At 46.2% G+C, this 18,860-nt stretch overlaps 1 protein-coding gene across 1 annotated transcript in view; it reads left to right on the top strand.

Annotated features, from left to right (window-relative positions):
- Positions 1-18,860, top strand: part of LOC309808920 (forkhead-associated domain-containing protein 1-like) — a gene marked incomplete at both ends in the record, with an annotated part of 78,892 nt that overhangs the window by 33,760 nt on the left and 26,272 nt on the right. The window contains 4 exons of the mRNA XM_082629487.1: positions 2,349-2,579; positions 11,763-11,864; positions 14,949-15,017; positions 15,120-15,185. Coding sequence (XP_082485613.1) covers positions 2,349-2,579; positions 11,763-11,864; positions 14,949-15,017; positions 15,120-15,185 — 468 coding nt within the window. The remainder of the gene's footprint in view (positions 1-2,348; positions 2,580-11,762; positions 11,865-14,948; positions 15,018-15,119; positions 15,186-18,860) is intronic.

Genomic DNA, 18,860 nt, shown 5'->3' with positions numbered 1-18,860 from the left:
GCTTACGTTTTGCAAGACGAAAAAGTTCTGGAGATCCATCTCACAGAAATGTGACTATACTTAACACCACTGAACTGTATACTTTAAAATGGCTAAGATGATAAATTTTATGTTGCAGGTTATTTACCACAATCTGAAAAATAAATAAACAGCTTCCCTCTCTCCATGTCTGGGCTCCACTCCCTCATGCTGGCTGCATTCTGAAGTCCCACCAGGTCACTCCAGATCCTGGTGTCCAGCCAAGTCTTCTTGGTTCTCCTTGGCTCTGATTGGATCACTTGCCCCACCACTGAACCAATCAGTATGTCCAGGGAGTGTGATTGGTTGATTGCTTAGCCACACCCACAGCAATGCGCCGACAGACTGGGAGGGAGATTCCTGGAATTTCCAGAAGAGCCAGGTGGGTTGCGGCCTGTCCACTACGGCAGTGGATCACTTGAGGCATGAGATATGACCACTCCCTTCAGCACCCTGGCAGTTAGTGGGCAGTGAGGCACATCTACCTGAGCATCCCAGCACAAAAGGGAATTCCTCCACACTACCCGTGGTCTCTCGATTTGTTTTCTATCAGGCGGGGGTAAAACATATTCAAATTTCCCCCTTCCCACCTTCAGCCCTTTCATTCGATAAATCTTTATTAAATCGATGAGGAAAGGTTGTAGGAATGATTGAGGCAAGACAGCCCCAGAGGAGAGGACGGGAAGGGATCGGATGGATGGAGAAGTGAGTGCAAGGCAGGAGCAGGACACCTCAGCTTCTGAAAGGAGAGAAAGGAAGAAAGCTTAGGTGGAGACCGAGGTGCCCACAGTGGAGAGAAATTTGAATCTTCACATAAGGTAACAGAGTTCTGGAACACTGCCAAGTCCGTTCCTGAAACAGGTTTCAACGGGGCCAGTGTCATCATAAATGCTGGGCCAGGTGTCGCCAGGCAATTGGAGTTTGATTTTCCCGAACAGTGTTCTCCCTGACTCCAAAAAAGTCTTCAGGGGAATTCACCAGATTCTTGACTTGGCTGGGAAAGACTGTAGCTAAAAGACTGGTTTGGGAACCTGAGTGAGTGGAGAACCTTCCTCTTGAATACAATCCAGCTGGAGCTATAGGAAGTTCTGTCTGCCAGTGCTCCTATTTTGGAAGCATTCTGTCCTGTTTCTCATTATGTGTCTGCAGTCTGCAGAAAGAGAAACGTGACCGCCACAGGCGGCAAACCTTTGAACTTAGCTTCTTCCTTGAAAAGTGTGTTTTTTTCTGCCAAGCGACTGGGGGTGGGGTTGGGGCAGAGAAGGGAGAGAGAGACAGAGAGGGAAAGAGCTTTCCAGAACCCCAGTCCCACCACCCTCTCCACCACCACCTGAGCTTGGTGAAGTCCTTAACCTCTCCAAGCCTCATTTGTAAGCTAGGAATAAGGAGAGCTCCTCCCCTTCAGGGCTATCGCGAGAAATCGGTGAGTAATTACAATAAATGGTAGCATTCACGATGTCACGGTTTAACCACTAGGCTCGGGGAGGAATGGCCACAACAGCATTAACCAAGACAAAGCCAGGTGTCAGCACCTCTCAGCATTTGCTTCTCCTGGTATAGATGGATTTTGATGTGCTCTCTAATGAAAGTAGCTACAGACATCTTCCGCCGGGTCAGATGAAAAAAGGTTCCCTCGATAGATATTTATGGAGCGTCTGGCAAGAATCAGATGTGGCAGATGTTGAGGATCACAGGCTAATGAGCCAGCTGGGTTTCGAGCCAGTTGGGGTGCATGCCACCCCAGAGCTCTCGGCCTCGGGGAACAGGTGGAATGGGAGTGCCAGTGACACACACAGTGTGGATGTGTGTGTCCTGGAGAGCTGGGCTTGAATCTCGGAGATGTGTTCATTCATTCTTTCAACCAGTATTTAAGGACCTACTGTGTATGTGCCAAGGGTTTATTCTAGGAGCTGAGGATACGGTGCTGAGCAAGGTAGACAAAAAGCTGTCAGCCTCTCAGAGCTCAGAGGTGGCGTTGTACCAGCTCAGACGCTCACTGCCAAATCTGTGGTTCTGGGAAAGTCACTAGGTCTTGCTCAGCCTCGGGCTCATCACAGAGCATCAGGGGTATTAAATGAGGTAATGCATGTGAATCTCTTGACTGGGTGCCTGGCACGAAGGCTGCACCCAATAAATGGTGGTGTGATAGTGTGCAAGGTGACCCATGGTGGGGACCGCCATCCCAAATTTGGGGAGAGTGTGGGAGGGATTCTTGGGAGAAGTGACTTATACGCCGAAATGTAGGGCAGCAATTATGTCGCCGGGACAGAAAGGTGAAGACCACCCCAGCTGCTCGTAACCTCCCCTGACCCTCTTGTCTGCCCCTGCAGGTCTCCTTCCCATGGGTGAGGGGCCCAGCACCTTGGCCAAGGCCACAGCCACCTTGGGCCACCCAGCAACTGAACCAGTCACGCTCACCACCACAGACCCCCTTCTACCCGGGCATCTGGCCAGCGCCAGTGCAGAGGAGCTGGTCGCAGGGGTCCCCCGAGCCCCCCATGGTCCCACCAGCCTCCCACAGGCGGCCCGTGAGTGCCAGCGAGAAGATGTTCTCCTTCGAGGTGGACAGAACCGCTCACAGCGTTCCCATCATCAGGCAAGGTACTCATGGGTGCTTCCTTGGTGGATTAGGGGAGGGGCTTTTGCTAGGAGGATGGGTCTCAGTTTCTGCTTTCCCTTTTTTTTTTAAAATTTTTATTGAGGTGCAGTTGATTTACAGTGTTGTGTTAGTTTCAAGTATGCAGCACACCGAATCTGTTCAACATATACATGTATCCACTCTTTTTTAGATTCTTTTCCCATATAGACCATTACAGAGTATTGAGGAGAGTTCCCTGTGCTATCCAGTAGGTCATCCTTAGTTATCTCCTTTATTTATAGTATTGTGTATGTCAATCCCTCTCTTCCAATTTATCCCTCCCCCCTCTTATTCCCGGTAACGGTAAGTTTATTTTCTACATCTGTAACTCTATCTCTGTTTTGTAGATAAGTTCATTTGTACCTTTTTTTAGATTCCACATATAAGCAATATGGTATGATATTTGTCTTTCTCTGGCTTTTGCTTATGTTCTCTGGTTCTGAAGTAGAACATAATCAAATGTGAAAAAATTGGGGAAAGCAGAAAGTTAGAAAACAGTAAAAGATAAGCTGTCACCCTTATCACCAGAATTCTCCCTGTTGACTTTTTGGTACAAACTCCTCCAAGACTGTGCTCTGCCCATCTGCACACGTCAGTACCTCTGTGGTGAGTGTGTGTGTGTGTGTGTGTGTGTGTGTGTGTGTTTTTACATATATATGAATATATATGAATGTGTATCAGAATCTAAATTTATATACTTCAACTCAGATGTATAGACATATTGGTAACTGAAATCCCTCTTGCCTTAGGAGGTTTTTAAATATTTTATTACCATTTTACAGGTAAGAGGAGACTGAGGCTTATTGAGAAAATTACTTCTCCGGAGGTTATGTATTCAATCTAATCTAAAATAACGCTTTTCAGTCAAATTTAAGGCTGGTTATCTCAGTGACTGTCACTCACAGCCTGGTCACTTTGGGGACACACAGCCATCAGGGTTTCCTTCTCCCCCCCTCCCCCCCAGAAGGCCTCATGGCACTTGGGGAGGAGACTTCCTGTCTGTCACCATCCTCTTGGCCTTGCCAGCCTTACTGGCAGAGTAGCTGGGTCGACTTAGTCCCTGGCATGATTCCCAGGTTTCTTCTGTGGCCACTGGTGTGAAGGTCCCATTCTCTGTTTTCTGTGTCCCAGCCCCAGACCCCTCTGAGTCCCCAGGTCTCTCGATGCCTCCACACCCTTCCCTGGTCTCACTCAGGACCACTCACCTAGTCACTTCCCTCAGCCATTCAAATAATAGTTATTATTCTGAAATAAACAGACTAAGGAGCAAATGAAAGGTATCTCTGCAGTTTACATCATCATCATCATCATCTAAGGAACGCTCATGTACCAACCACCCAAGTTAAGAAATTACTCAGCCATTTCCCCCCAGCATTTTTTTAAATTTAATTTTATTTATTTCTTTATTTATGGCTGTGTTGGGTCTTCACTTCTGTTGCGAGGGCTTTCTCCAGCTGCGGCGAGCAGGGGCCACTCTTCATCGCGGTGCGCGGGCCTCTAACCATCGCGGCCTCTCTTGTTGCAGAGCACAAGTTCCAGACGCGCAGGATCAGTAGTCATGGCTCACGGGTCCAGCTGCTCCGTGGCATGTGGGATCTTCCCAGACTAGGGTTCGAACCCGTGTCCCCTGCATTGGCAGGCAGACTCTCAACCACTGCGACACCAGGGAAGCCCCCACCCCAGCATTTTAATGTGAAAACGTTCAAACATACAGCAAAGCAAAAAGAATTTTACAGAGACAGCTCTCCTCCTAATTCTACCGCTAACACTTTGCTGTACTCTTTATTACATTTCTGTCTACCCATCCTTCTTGTCCTGCATTAATCCATCTTATTTTTTGGATGCATTTCAAAATAAATAGCACACATCTGTAGTCCTCCCCCTAAATGTTTTAGCACATATACCATTAACTAGAACTCAACATTTTTTGTCTCCTTCATGTAAAATGAACACAGAATGTGTATTAGTTATCATGATTGCATAACGAATTCTCCCCAAACGTAGTAGCCTAAAGCAAAATCAAACATGTGTTATCATCTATACGGTTTCTGTGGGGTCAGGAATTTGGCAGCAGCTTAGCAGGACGGCTGTGGCTCAGGGTCCCTCGTAAGGCTGCAGTCATCTGAAGGCTTGACCAGGGCCAGAGGATCCACTTCGAACACGGCTGCTCACATGGGTGTCAGCAGCAGGCCCCGGTTCCTCACCACATGGGCCTCCCCAGAGAGTGGCTCGAGCGTTCTCATGACACGGCAGCTGCTCCTCCTGAGCAAGTGATCCTGGAGGACAAGATGGAAATGGCAACACCTCTTGTGACTAAGCCTCAGAAGTCATGCTCTGTCATTGTTGCAATATCCTGCTGGTTACACAGGGCGTCACCCTCCAGTGTGGGAGAAGACTACACACGGGCCTGAAGACCAGGAGGCGGGGATTATCAGCAGTCATCTTGGAGGCCGGCTACCACAGCCTGCCCTCGGGTCCTCAATGATTCACACTCCTCCTCCTCTCTCCCGAGGCCCCCCAAAATCTCACCCCAGTAACAGCATCGGCTCAAATTCCAGAATCTCGTCTAAATCAAGTCCAGGTACAGATGGGGCTCATGGGTGTAGTACGTTACATTCAGCTCATCAAGTACTACTTCCAGAAATCTGAAGACCTCTGAACAAAGGGTCTGTCCCTCACACACCCAGCACATATTGGTGGGACAGACATAGCATCACTGCTACATACACTCCTCTTGTTCCAAAAGAAGAAAAACAGGAAACACACAGGAGTCCCTGGCCCAAAGCAGTTCTGAAGTCCAGCTGGGAAAATATCGGCAGTTCCTTGACTGGGCTTCAGTCCAACTCTTGCCCAGAAATGACTTTCCAGGGCTCTTGGCTCTGCCCCTGGTCCGTGAGTTCCGCCTTCTGAGTCGTCCTCCCTTTCCTAAGAAAGGTGTCCCATGGATGTGGCTGCATAGTTTTATAGCCTGCTTCCTGCCTGTAGAAGCTTGGGGGTCCAGACGCTTCTTTTGCTTTTGTGGGTCTCTGTCAGTCTGAGTTGGCAGTGCTTCTTATTGGGGTTCATCCTATCAGGCAAAACCCACGCCCACAGACTTTTTTGTCACAAGCCCTTCCACCATGGGCTTCTGCAAAGACTGACAAAGGACAGAAGCTTCTTAGAAGCCCAGTTCTTTGACCGAAGGGTTCTCTTGGACACTGCCCTGGATCTGTATTCTTAACAAAGGATTTTACAACCACACCCTCAGCTTCTTCTCTGGACTGTGTTTTCTTGAGAGTGCCCTTGATTTGATCTTTGCCCAGAACCTGTTTCTTACATTTCATTTGCCACCGGGAGAGGCAGGGAATTTTCAAGCCCAGAACATTGCCCTGATTTAACAGCCCTTCCTTTAACTGTCTCTCCCCCTCACATTTCACTATAAGTAGCAAGAAGTAACCAGGCAGCACCTTCCAAGACTCTGTCTGGGACTCTCTTTAGCTTGACCACTCAGCCTCATCACAAACATTTTCTACCTTCCTCATGACCACAGGCAACGTGTTAGGAAACCTTCTGCCACCACCTAACAAGGATCCCTTAACCCCAGTAACATTTTCCTCACTTTCCTGGAACCCTTCCCTCACTGCCTCCTCAAAGGCCATCGGGCTTCTACTAAGACTCTTCAGGCTTTCTCAAAGACTCTTGGCCAAAGTCCTCCAGCTTCTGGCCACTGTTCCATCCCAAACCACTCCACATTGTAGGGTTTTTGTTAAATTTTGCACCACTCCTGGTGCCCAAACCTGTATTTGCTACTTATTGTTGCATAACAAATTACTGCAGGATGTAATGGCCTAAAACAACAGTAAACATTTATTATCTCCTAGTTTCTCTGCGTCAGGAAGTTGGGAATGGCTTAGCTGGGGGATTCTTGCTCAGGCTTGTCCATGAGGTGGCAGTAATGGTGATGGCTGGGCTGTGGTCCTCTGGGGGCTTGTCTGGGGCTGGAGGACCCACCTCTAGGATGGTTCACTCACATGGCTTTTGGTAAGAGGCCTCAGTTCTTCACTAAGTGCACCTCTCCATACGTTGCTTGAGCATCCTCAAGCTGCCAGCTCCTCCAGACAAGTGGTCCTAGAGAGTGAGGCAGAAGCTGCAATGTCTTTTAGGATCTAACCTCAGGAATCAAACGGTGTCATTTCTGCAATATCCTTGGTTACATAGAGAAGCTTTGTTACGGACTGAATTGCATTCCCCCAAAATTCATATGCTGAGGCCTCAATCCGAATATCACAGAATGTGACCATATTTGGAGATAGTGTATTGAAATAGATGAGTAAGTTCAAATGAGATGATTGGGTGGGCCCTAATCCAAGGGCTGGTGTCCTTGTAAGAAGAGAGAGAGAGACGCCAGGGATGCACGTGCACAGAGAAAAGGGCATGTGAGGACACAGCAGGAAGGTGGCCGTCTGCAAGCCAAGGAGAGAGGCCTAACCCTGCCCACACCTTCATCTTGGACTTCCAGCCTCCAGAACTGTGAGAAAATGAATTTCTTTTGTTAAGACCTCCTGTGGTGTTTTGTTATGGCAGCCCCAGCTAACTAATATAAAGTCCATCCAGTATTGGAGAGGATGATGCAAGGGTCTGAATACCAGGAGACAAGAATCAGTGGGGCCATCTTGGAGACTGGCTACCACACCCTGAAAGGTGTAGATCTTGAATGTGCTCACTGAGTTTTGCCAGTCGTGCACAACTATGTAACCCAAATTCCTATCAAGATATAGAACATTACCATCACCCCAGAAAGTTCCCTCATGTCCCTCCCCAGTCAATTCCCAGCCCCAGGCCCCAGAGGTACCCACTCTTCTGAATTCTTTTCCCGCCATGGATTAGATATTCCTGTTCTAGAATCTCAAGTACACAGAACCATGTAGTACATGTTCCTTTGTGGAAGGCTTTTTTCACTCAGCATAGTATTTCTGAGATTCATTCATTTTGTTGTATGCATCATGTTCTGTCTTATGAACATATATACAGGGTTTTTGGGTTTTTTTTTTAATGTGTCCTTTGGACACATGGCACATGGGCTGTTTCTTTTCTTTTTTTCACTCCGCCATTTAAATTTTTCCACTGTAATCACCGGTTTCTCCAGTGCCATGCTGAACTTGGGGCTTCTCTGAAGGACTTGGATTCCCCCTGGAGAAATGAAGGATGAGTCGTATGGCTTAGAGTCCCTCACATCTACCTGGGCTCTATCTCCTCAGCCTCTCAGCCAGGTCTCATGTTTCCAAACGTTTGCCCTCGTTCCCCTGACACTCTCGCCATCCTCAGAAAAGGACTTTCATCTTCCCGTGTCATGGGGAGTTCCTTTCTGTCTGGGCCTCTCTACTCCACGCTTTAGAGAAAATTCTGTGCTCCAGTCCTCCATGCTGTCTCTTGACAGAAAACACCTCTTTTTAAGGGTTCCGAGAAAGCTCTTTCCTCTCTTAGCAAAGCTGGGCTCTTCCAATTAAATTGGTTTACTGTTAGACTGTCACCTTGCTTTAGACTTGAAAAATTCTATTTGAAAACCCAAAGCCAAGGATTTATTTACTGCAGATCAGGTCAGGGTTTCTCAATCTTGGCACAGTGACAGGTGGGTCGCATAACTCCTTGTTGAAGGATCTGTCCTGTCCACTGTAGAGTGTTTAGCAGCATCCCTGACTCCTACCCACCAGAGATACCAGTAGCAACACCACCACCCCCCCCCCCAACTGTGGTTCTCAAAAATGTCTCCAGACATTGTCAAAAATGAAAACGTCATTTTGCCTGGGGGAAAACTCACCCTGTTCTAGTTAATACTCATCCTTCCTGTACCACAAGGCAATAAAACGTCAGCTCCAAGGCCAAATCTTAATGGCAAGAGCTCATGGGAGGTGGGGAAGAATTACTGAGAAAAGAAAATATGTGGAGTGACTTATTAAAATAGCATCTTGATTCATATATATATATATATATATTCCAATAATGGGATCATATGAACCTAACATAGGTAACCTTCTTTTTTTTTCTTTCTTTGGCCGTGCCGCTCAGCTTGCAGGATCTTTGTTCCCCAGCCAGGGATGGAACCTGTGCCCCCTGCAGTGGAAGCACAGAATCCTAACCACTGAACTGCCAAGGAATTCCCTACCTGATTTTTAAAATTCAATAATATGTCATAAACATCTTCCCGCTTCAATACATTGACTGCATAGTAGTTAAAAGCATAGGCTCTGAATCCAACAAACTTAGGTTCATCCCTTGACTCTACCGCTTACCAGCTGTGTGTCCTTGAGCAGGTGACTTGACATCTCTGTGCCTCATATCTCTCACGTATAAAATGGAGATGGGAATAATAATGCCTATCTCACTGGGTTGTTATGAAGACGAAATCGTATCCTGCCTGTAAGTGCTGAGCACAGCGCCTGTTGCATAGCTAATATTCAGTAAATATTAAATTATTTAAAATTATAATATTTAAAATTTAAATTTTAATAATTTTAAATTTTAAGATTAAAATTTTAAATTTAAAAATTTAGTTATTACCTATCCATGATTGTTATTTAACTTTTATTTACAACTTACAATGTCTGAAAGACACAGTTAAGGTGCACACATACTGCCCCTGCTGCAGACTGGTGATTATTGGAGCGCACCAGGACAGCTGGGGGTTGTTAAAATATTAAAGTAACTCCCCTGCCATTTGGCCAACAGCTCATGCATGAAAATTCTTAAAGTGCCTGCGTGCCCATATGCGCCGTCCCACCGCCCCAGCCCTCCCGACCCTCCCTGGGGCTTCTCCCCACTGGGACCTCCGAAGGATCCAGCAGCTAGAGTTAAGCCAGTTTCTTCATACATGGCCCTTAGGTTCTTTCTGATAAATAAGAGTAGCCAGTAAAGAAGTTTGGGGTGGGTGAAGGGTAACTGCTCCAGCACCTCCCTGCCTGGGTGTAAGGAAAGCGAGTCTCAGAGCAAATTCTAGCCCCACAAAGACTTTGAGTAAACACACCTTCCCCAGTAAAGGGACCCCATCGATCAGCCTGTTCTGTAAGTTTGATGAAGTCCCCCCTCCGACCATCATCTTGCAGGGAAGTGTCGCTCAAGACAGCCACGACAGGGTCGCAGAGGCAGCCAGAGTCACCCCTAGAGATGGCATCAGGCACCAGAGCTCTAAGCTGAGACCTGACAGGGGCCCAGTTAGGGTCAGACCCCGAGGCCCTCCCTGGGGACACAGGCCAGGCAGTACCTTCCTCCAGTGGGAGCCGATTTCTTGAGGAATCTGAAAACAGATGAAATCTTCCTCCTGAAAACTCAGTTTCCAAATTGAGATGCACAGTGTAAAATAAACCCCAGATTTCAAAGGCTTCATGCCTCGAAGAAAAAGAATATAAAATATCTCCATATTTTTTGTCGATCACGTGTTGAAATGATGTTTTTTTAAATATGTTGGGTTAAATAAAATTGATCATTAAAAATTCCTCTCTTCTTTTTACCTTTTTAACGTGACTACAAGAAAATTGAAAATTGCATTCTGTAGCTCCCTTTATTTCTCTATCAGGCACTGCTGCTATAGTCAGTTAGGACTTAGCTGCTCAGGATCCAAGAGAGTCAGATGGGGGCAGTGAGCTTCAAATAAAAGTTTTCTAATCATGGACCTAGCTGGGGAGGTGGAGGGAGAGAAAATGGGCAGCTGCTGAAGTTCCAGGCCCTTCTGTTCCTCGTGCCCCAGGAAACACTGTGGCCAGGGCTGCTCATTCAACACGCAAGGCTGTGCATTCTCTGGGCACCACAGGCCATCAGCTATGTCCACTAGAGGTTCTGGGGTCCACAAAGAGGTTTGAGACCTGGCTGGGGGGCAGGAATCTTTGACTCTAAAATGCATAAATAAAAAATGCAGAAGCAAAATGAATAAATGATGAATGTCCACAAACATGACAGTGCGTGCTTCATTCATCATTAATGTTAATACTCATTAAAGTTTCATCACCACTGAAAACAAATTGTTCAGTTTCTCACTTCACAAGAAGATAAGAATGTGCAGTGACTGTCCAGAAACCATAGTCACTTGGAAATTTAAAATACGCTGCTTGGGCCCAAGTGGTCTCACAAGTAGAATTATAGAAATCTTTACAAACATTTCTACACCAATAAAAAAAAATGTATTCAGTGTTGATGTGAGTGAATTGCGAGATGTCTGATTTGATACAGAGTGGGACCCCCAAACACAATGCCATACTCCCCAAAAGTCATATAAGCAGGCCTTGTAATATTGGGGTAAATAAGAAAACAATTAGGAAAGCTTAAATGTCTATCAAGTGGATCCTAGTTAAACACGTTTGGCACACTTGGACAATGGACCACAATGCTACCCTTGAATAGAACCCAGTACAGCCTCAAATACTGACATGGGAAAATGTTTTTGATATTGTTAGCTGAAAAGTAAGCTGGATAAGAATCTCTATCATGTAAATGCATTTTTGTTTTTTGAAAAGATATGATTGCAATAAAAAATATATAGCTAATGTTTAGTGCTAAATGCTCTACATGAGGGGTCAGCAAACTTTTCCTGTAAAGAGCCAGATAGTAAATACTTTAGGATTTGTGGGTCACATGGTCTGTGCTGCAACTACTCAGCTCTGCCTTTGTAGCTGGGAAGCAGCCATAAATAATATGTAAATCAATCACTGTGGCTGTGTTGCAATAAAACTTTATTTACAAAAATAGGCAGAAGGCCAGATTTGGCCGCAGGGCCATAGTTTGCCAACCCCTGCTCTATATCATTATTTTATTTAATCTCCAGATAGCCCTTTATAGCAGAGACTATCAGTGATCCTAAATTAACGAAGGCTTAGAGAGAGCAAATGACTTGCCCAAGGTCATCAGCTCTTATGCAGCATAGAAAAAAGTCTGGAAAGAGATACACCACAGTGCATCAGTGCAGTTAATGCTGGGGAAGAGAAATGAGGCCGCTCTTACCCTTTCCAGTCCTACTGTAATGCTTTCAGTGCATAAGTCTCATGAATGTGAAGGTTAATCTGAAAATATTCTTTAAGACTTTGGGGAAACTCACAGTCTACTCTGCATTCTCTGTTGATCTTGTGTGTTAGTGTGGACCAACGCCGCGGAACTGTCGGAACAATCAGTGGCCAAGGAAATTCCTGGGGCAGAGCCCTACAGAGAAATTTTTGTGGACCAGGACCTGGCCCAGTACGATAAGGTGAGGGGTCTCGGGGAAGCACAGAGCTACAGCAGCAAGAGGGACCATGGAGAGATTGCCACTGCCTCTTGTTCTCTGTGTCTCAAGGACCGTCCCTTTTTCCTACTTCCAAGAAACCACCTCTTCCTCCCAAGACATTCAGCCAGGTTTGGCCACTGCTCATTTTATCCCAAATAACATCTACAACTACAAGGTACTGAGCACCTACTGTGTGCTGGGCCATGTCCTGTGCACTTGACATTTATTAGCTCGTTAATCTTCACCATCTTCAAACTAGATTTTATCAGCCTCACTTTGCAGATGAGGAAACTGAAGCTCAGAGAGGTTCAGTAATGTGTTCAAGGCTGCCCAATGCAAGGAGCAGTGTTAGGATTCAAAGCAAGGTCTGGTTAGCTTCTCAGCGGGTACTTCTAACTCCCACACAGTAATCACTTGGTCAACCTTCAGTGATGGAACAGTGATGCAAAAACACATTCCTAGCAGGAGGAAGTGAGCACTGAAGTCAGGGAGGCCTGGGCCAAGAGACTCGTTAAAGAACCGGAGAGGTTTAAAGCAGGGATGCGAGCAGAACAGGTGGATTCAAGCCATCCTGGGAAGGGCCCAGGTCAATTTCTCCCCACTTAGACACGACCTGAAAGTTACTCTAAAAGAAGCAGTCTATAATATCTCGCTTTCCTTCAGGGCCAGGGCCTGCTCCTGCAGCAATTCTCAGAGTTTGTGAGGAGGAGACCTACCTGGGGTTCTTGTCAGACACGGAAATCCAAACCTTCAGGAGGCAGGGGGTTCCAACCCGGCATCCTGGGACCAGACTCTGAAAAATGTTGCAGAAAGGCGAGAAGCCACACTCAGATTCTGTATTTATCGCTGTGTAACAAGCCATCCCAAAACTTAGCGGCTTCCAACAGCAATTCATTATTCCCCAGAATCTATGGGTTGACCTGGAAGGTTCCTTTGCTTGTGTGCCCTGGCCTCACTCATGTGGCCTCAGTAAGCCGCTGGCTTGGCCAGGCTGGTGGTCGGTCCCCATTGGCCTCCTTCCCACATCTAGGGCCTCATCCAGGATGCCTGGGCTGGTGCGCCCCTTTGTGCATGTGGTTTTTCATCACAGCACGGTGGTCTCGGGGTTCCCAGGGGGCCAGAGCAGAAGCTGCACAGCCTGTAAGAACTTGCCTGGAGATCATGCAGCATCACTTCCACTCCATTCCGTTGGTTAAAGCTAGTCACGGGGCCAGCCCAGACTAGCGGGTGGGGAAATAGACTGGATGGCAAAACTGCAAAGTATTTGTAGCCATTTTTCAACCCGCCTCAATTTTAACTTGGAAATATAGTGCAACCACTATAATTTTTTCTATTTATAGAAAATGTTTATAAGCCATTTATCATTTTTCCTATTTATAATAGAAATAATTCTTTCTCTTTATAAGTCGTTTATACCCTGACTTGCCAGGACTCCTTCAAGTGACAATAAACAAATTAGCTCGAGGGGGAGCATTGATTAGCTCATCTTATTGGAAAATTTAAAGGGCCACTAGCTTCAGGTATGGCTAGATCCAGGAGCTTGAATAATGTCATCAGAACACCTCCCCACTACCAACTTCTCCCCTCTGTTTCCCTCAGTGTCTGGCTTTTTCATAAGGCTGGCTTTGTGTGTTAGAAAAGACAAACTCAGGCAAACAAGCCTACATGATCCAAAAGAAGGCAAGATCCTCTCCCTCTGTAATCGATGTGTGAAATCTCTGATTGACCAGCTTGGGCCACATGCACATGGGGAGGTGGGACAGGAAGGAGCAGGGCACATGACTGACAGTCCTACCCAGACCAAATGGAAGGAGGAACGCTCCCTCCAAGAAGGGCAAGGGGACCCTCAGCAGGAAAGCAGAACCCACAGCTGTCCACTGCCCTCTGCAAACTTCTTATATTCCAGCACTGGCACGGGGCCTGGCACTTAGTTGCTGCCCGATGAATGTTTGTTGCATGAGAAATGAATAAGCACCTGGCTGATCATAACAGGGTGAAACAGGGGAAACTGCCCAGGAGTAGGGAATATGTCTGATGCTCTCTCTTGAAGTTTTGCCACCAACTTTCACAAGGATCCAAAGGAAGGCCCCTGGCAGCAGCTGGCAATGTCAGACAGGCTTTCTCATGAGCAAGACCCTGTCCTTCCCCAGGTCACAGAGCTAGCAGGTCGTGAGGCTGACTGGACGGCTGTCCTGGGAATGAGCTGGCCCAGAAATTACCCGTTTACCTCCTCCCGTGACTGCTTTGGAAAAGGCCTCTGGGGAATTTTTTCTTCTTCTTCTTCTTCTTCAGTTTTTCTGACATTTTATTGATAACGTCTGGTGAGAAGTTTGGGGGAATTTTTTTTCCTTTTTTGGAAAACCTAACCAATTCTTTGGCTGCAGATCTTTATCACTGGAGAGATGGAGGACAGGGTTAATTATACCTGTGGGTACAGTCTACCAGCAATTTTGTTTTTCCAGCCAAAAGTTTACATGAGCCCATGCAAATAAATCAGTATTCATGTCTCATTTACTTTCCAGATTGAGTTACCTGGAAAAAATTCATACATGAATAGCCAAAAGAGGCAGGAAATATTAGAAGAGAGGAAAGGGAAAACAAATAGTTCAGAATGTTTTAAGTTAAAACAAATAACCCTCATTATAGGCAGAATGTGGTCAAACAGAATGTTGTTTTCCTAACTACCTTTCCTAGGTCCCCAGTGTGCTAGGCTGAATATTATAAATGAAAACACTCTAAGTAAACTTTCTAGCAACAAAAGTTCCCAAGTGGGATGGTTGTTCTTAATATGAAAGTCTAATTCTCGGGGAGAGAAAAGTTTCCGTACCTGTGAGGTATAGACATCCATTACAGGAGTCTATATACAATTACCTCATTTTAACCCAATTCTTGTCTCTATGAGATTTTCCAAGTGACAGAGATAGCCTTGAAAGTCTGCTTTTTCCCTCCCTGCCTGCCCTCACCTTCCCAAAGAATGATACCATATTTTTCCTGTCTTTCTTTAAATGGGCTCAGCCTTACACCCAGACCCACACCTAGTAAATTTCCCATCTGGCCTCCACCCAGGATGAAATAATTCTGCTGCTGGGAAAAGAAGTCAGCCGTCTCTCCGATTTTGAACTTGAATCTAAATACAAAGACACCGTGATAGCAAGCCTGCAGAACCAAGTGGCCAACCTGAGGCAGAAGCTGTTGGAAACAGCCACCTCCAGGCAGAAGGAGAGGGTGATCCCGCCCAAGTTTCAGGTTCTGCATGAAGAGGACGATGCCCAACAGAGAGAGATCCAGAGCTTGAAAAACCAGGTAGGGCTCAGAGACAAGTGGGTCGGGGCCTTGGGGTCACAACACAGGGTGACAGCTCTCAGGTAGAGCCTGGGGGGAGCCACCCGGGTAGTTAGAAATGGGCAGTGAGCACAGCATGGTGAGGAGTACAGTTCCAGGGAGTGCAGGGTTGGCAAGTCTCTAGCCTTGTAAGAACAATATTAGATTTGATTAAGTGCCTACCATGTTCAGGCCCCGGTGCAGGTGCTTTGGGTGCATTAGCTTATTTATTTATTTATTTATTTATTTTATTTTATTTATTTTATTTATTTATTTATGGCTGCATTGGGTCTTCGTTGCTGTGCACGGGCTTTCTCTAGTTGCAGTGAGCAGGGTCTACTCTTCACTGTGGTGCATGGGCTTCTCATTGCAGTGGCTTCTCTTGCTGCAGACCATGGGCTCTAGGCACGTGGGCTTCAGTAGTTGCAGCATGAGGGCTTCAGTAGCTGTGGCTCACGGACTCTAGAGTGTAGGCTCAGTAGTTGTGGCCCACGGGCATAGTTTCTCCACAGCATGTGGGATCTTCCTGGACCAGGGCTCGAACTCCTGTCCCCTGCATTGGCAGGGGGATTCTTAACCACTGCACCATGAGGGAAGTCCCCTCATTAGCTATTTAAACCTCAGTCTTCTGACACATGCCATTCTACAGATGAGGAGACTGAGGCATGCTCAGAGATGCCCAGGAGCTTGATACAGCTTGCACAGCAAGTGAGAGACAGTGATGTGATTTGGGCTCAGCTCTGCCACCTTGTACACCTCATGCTTTCACACCCACTTTGTATTTCCACCCAACTCCTGTCGCTTCAGTGACCACCTCTCACACCCACCCGGACCCAGCCAGAAAGAGCTGGAGATGGGGAGAAGGAACCCCACAGTGTTCCAAACACTGAGGCCTTTATCAAACCCTGAAGGCAGCTGCTGGTTCATTTATAGGGAATCTCACCAAAAAATCTCCACCCAGAATGTCTGGATTTACCAGTCAACTTCCTTCCTCCTGAAACTAAATCCAAAAGAAAAAAAAAATTTTTTTTAAGTTTTAAAGAACTACTTTAAAATTGGCCACTGATCTTGTACATAAATTATATCTCAACAAAGTTGATAAAAAAGCAATTGGTCATTGATGAATTTTGGCCTCAGTGCATAATTCTGCTTAAAACCGTAGTCAGATTTGGTTCAACATGACGGAGTAGAAGGACATGCTGTCACTCCCTCTTTCGAGAACACTGGAATCACAACTAACTGCTGAACAATCATCGACAGGAAGACACTGGAACTCACCAAAAAAGATACCCCACATGCAAAGACAAAGGAGAAGGCGCACTGAGACAGTAGGAGGGGCGCAATCCCAATAAAATCAAATCCCATCCCTGCTGGGTGGGTGACTCACAAACTGGAGAACACTTATACCACAGAAGTCCACCCACTGGAGTGAAGGTTCTGAGCCCCACGTCGGGCTTCCCAACCTTGGGGTCCAGCAATGGGAGGAGGAATTCCTAGAGACTCAGACTTTGAAGGCTAGTGGGATTTGATTGCAGGACTTTGGCAGGACTGGGGGAAAGAGAGATTCCACTCTTGGAGGGCACACACAAAGTAGTGTGTGCATTGGGACCCAGGGGAAGGAGCAGTGACCCCCATAGGAGACTGAACCAGACCTACCTGCTAGTGTTGGAGGGTCTCCTGCAGAGGTGGGGGGCAGCTGTGGCTCACCAAGGGACAAGGACACTGGCAGCAGAAGTTTTGGGAAGTATTCCTTGGCATGAGCCCTCCCAGAGTCTGCCATTAGCTCCACCAAAGAGCCTGGGTAGGCTCCAGTGTTGGGTCACTTCAGGCCAAACAACTAACAGGGAGGGAACCCAGACCCACCCATCAGCAGACAAGCAGATTAAAGTTTTACTGAGCTCTGCCTACCAATGCCACAGCCAGCTCTACCCACCACCAGTCCCTCCTATCAGGAAACTTCCACAAGCCTCTTAGATAGCCTCATCCACCAGAGGGCAGACAGCAGCAACAAGAAGAACTACAATCCTGCAGCTTGTGGAACAAAAACAATATTCACAGAAAGACAGAAAAGATGAAAAGGCAGAGGGCTATGTAACAGATGAAGGAACAAGGTAAAACCCCAGAAAACAACTAAATGAAATGGAGAGAGGCAATCTTCCAGAAAAAGAATTCAGAATAATGATAGTGAAGATGATCCTGGACCTCAGAAAAAGAATGGAGGCAAAGATCCAGAAGATGCAAGAAACGTTTAACAAAGATCTAGAAGAATTCAAGAACAAACAAACAGAGATGAACAATACAATAACTGAAAAAAAAAAACCACACTAGAAGGAATCAATAGAATAACTGAGGCAAAAGAACGGATAAGTGACCTGGAAGACAGAATGGTGGAATTCACTGCTGCGGAACAGAATAAAGAAAAAAGAATGAAAAGAAATGAAGACAGCTTAAGAGACCTCTGGGCCAACATTAAACACAACAACGTTCACATTATACGGGTCCCAGAAGGAGAAGAGAGAGAGAAAGGACCCGAGAAGATATTGAAGAGATTATAGTCAAAAACTTCCCTAACATCGGAAAGGAAATAGCCACCCAAGTCCAGGAAGCACAGAGAGTCCCATACAGGAGAAACCCAAGGAGAAACACACCGAGACACATAGTAATCAACTTGGCAAAAATTAAAGAAAAATTATTGACAGCAGCAAGGGAAAAATGACAAATAACATACAAGGGAACTCCCAGAAGGTTAACAGCTGATTTCTCAGCAGAAACTCTACCAACCAGAAGGGAGTGGCATGATATACTTAAAGTGATGAAAGGGAAGAACCTACAACCAAGATTACTCTACCCAGCAAGGATCTCATTGAGATTCGATGGAGAAATCAAAAGCTTTACAGACAAGCCAAACCTAAGAGAATTCAGCACCACCAAACCAGCTCTACAACAAATGTTAAAGGAACTTCTCTAAGTGGGAAACACAAGAGAAGAAAAGGACTACAAAAGCAAACCCAGGGGCCTCCCTGGTGGCGCAGTGGTTGAGAGTCCGCCTGCCGATGCAGGGGATACGGGTTCGTGCCCCGGTCTGGGAGGATCCCATATGCCGCGGAGCGGCTGGGCCCGTGAGCCATGGCCGCTGGGCCTGCGCATCCGGAGCCTGTGCTCCGCAACGGGGGAGGCCACAACAGTGAGAGGCCCGCATACCGCAAAAAAAAAAAAAAAAAAAAAGCAAACCCAAAACAATTAAGAAAATGGTCATAGAAACATACATATCGATAATTACCTTAAACGTGAATGGATCAAATGCTCCAACCAAAAGACACAGGGTTGCTGAAAGGATACAAAAACAAGACCCATCTATATGCTGTCTCCAGGCGACCCACTTCAGACCTAGGGACACATACAGACTGAAAGTGAGGGGATGGAAAAAGATATTCCATGCAAATGGAAATCAAAGGAAAGCTGGAGTAGCAATACTCATATCAGGTAAAATACACTTTAAAATAAAGAATGTTACAAGAGACAAGGAAGGACACTACGTAATGATCAAGGGATCAATCCAAGAGGAAGCTATAACAATTATAAATATATATGCACCCAACATAGGAACACCTCAATACAAAAGGCAATCGCTAACAGCTCTAAAAGAGGAAATCAACA

Source organism: Mesoplodon mirus (genome assembly GCF_964341445.2).
Source record: "Mesoplodon mirus genome assembly, chromosome: 7".
NCBI classification, from domain to species: domain Eukaryota; kingdom Metazoa; phylum Chordata; class Mammalia; order Artiodactyla; family Ziphiidae; genus Mesoplodon; species Mesoplodon mirus.
This window is presented reverse-complemented; position numbering and strand designations above follow the sequence as displayed.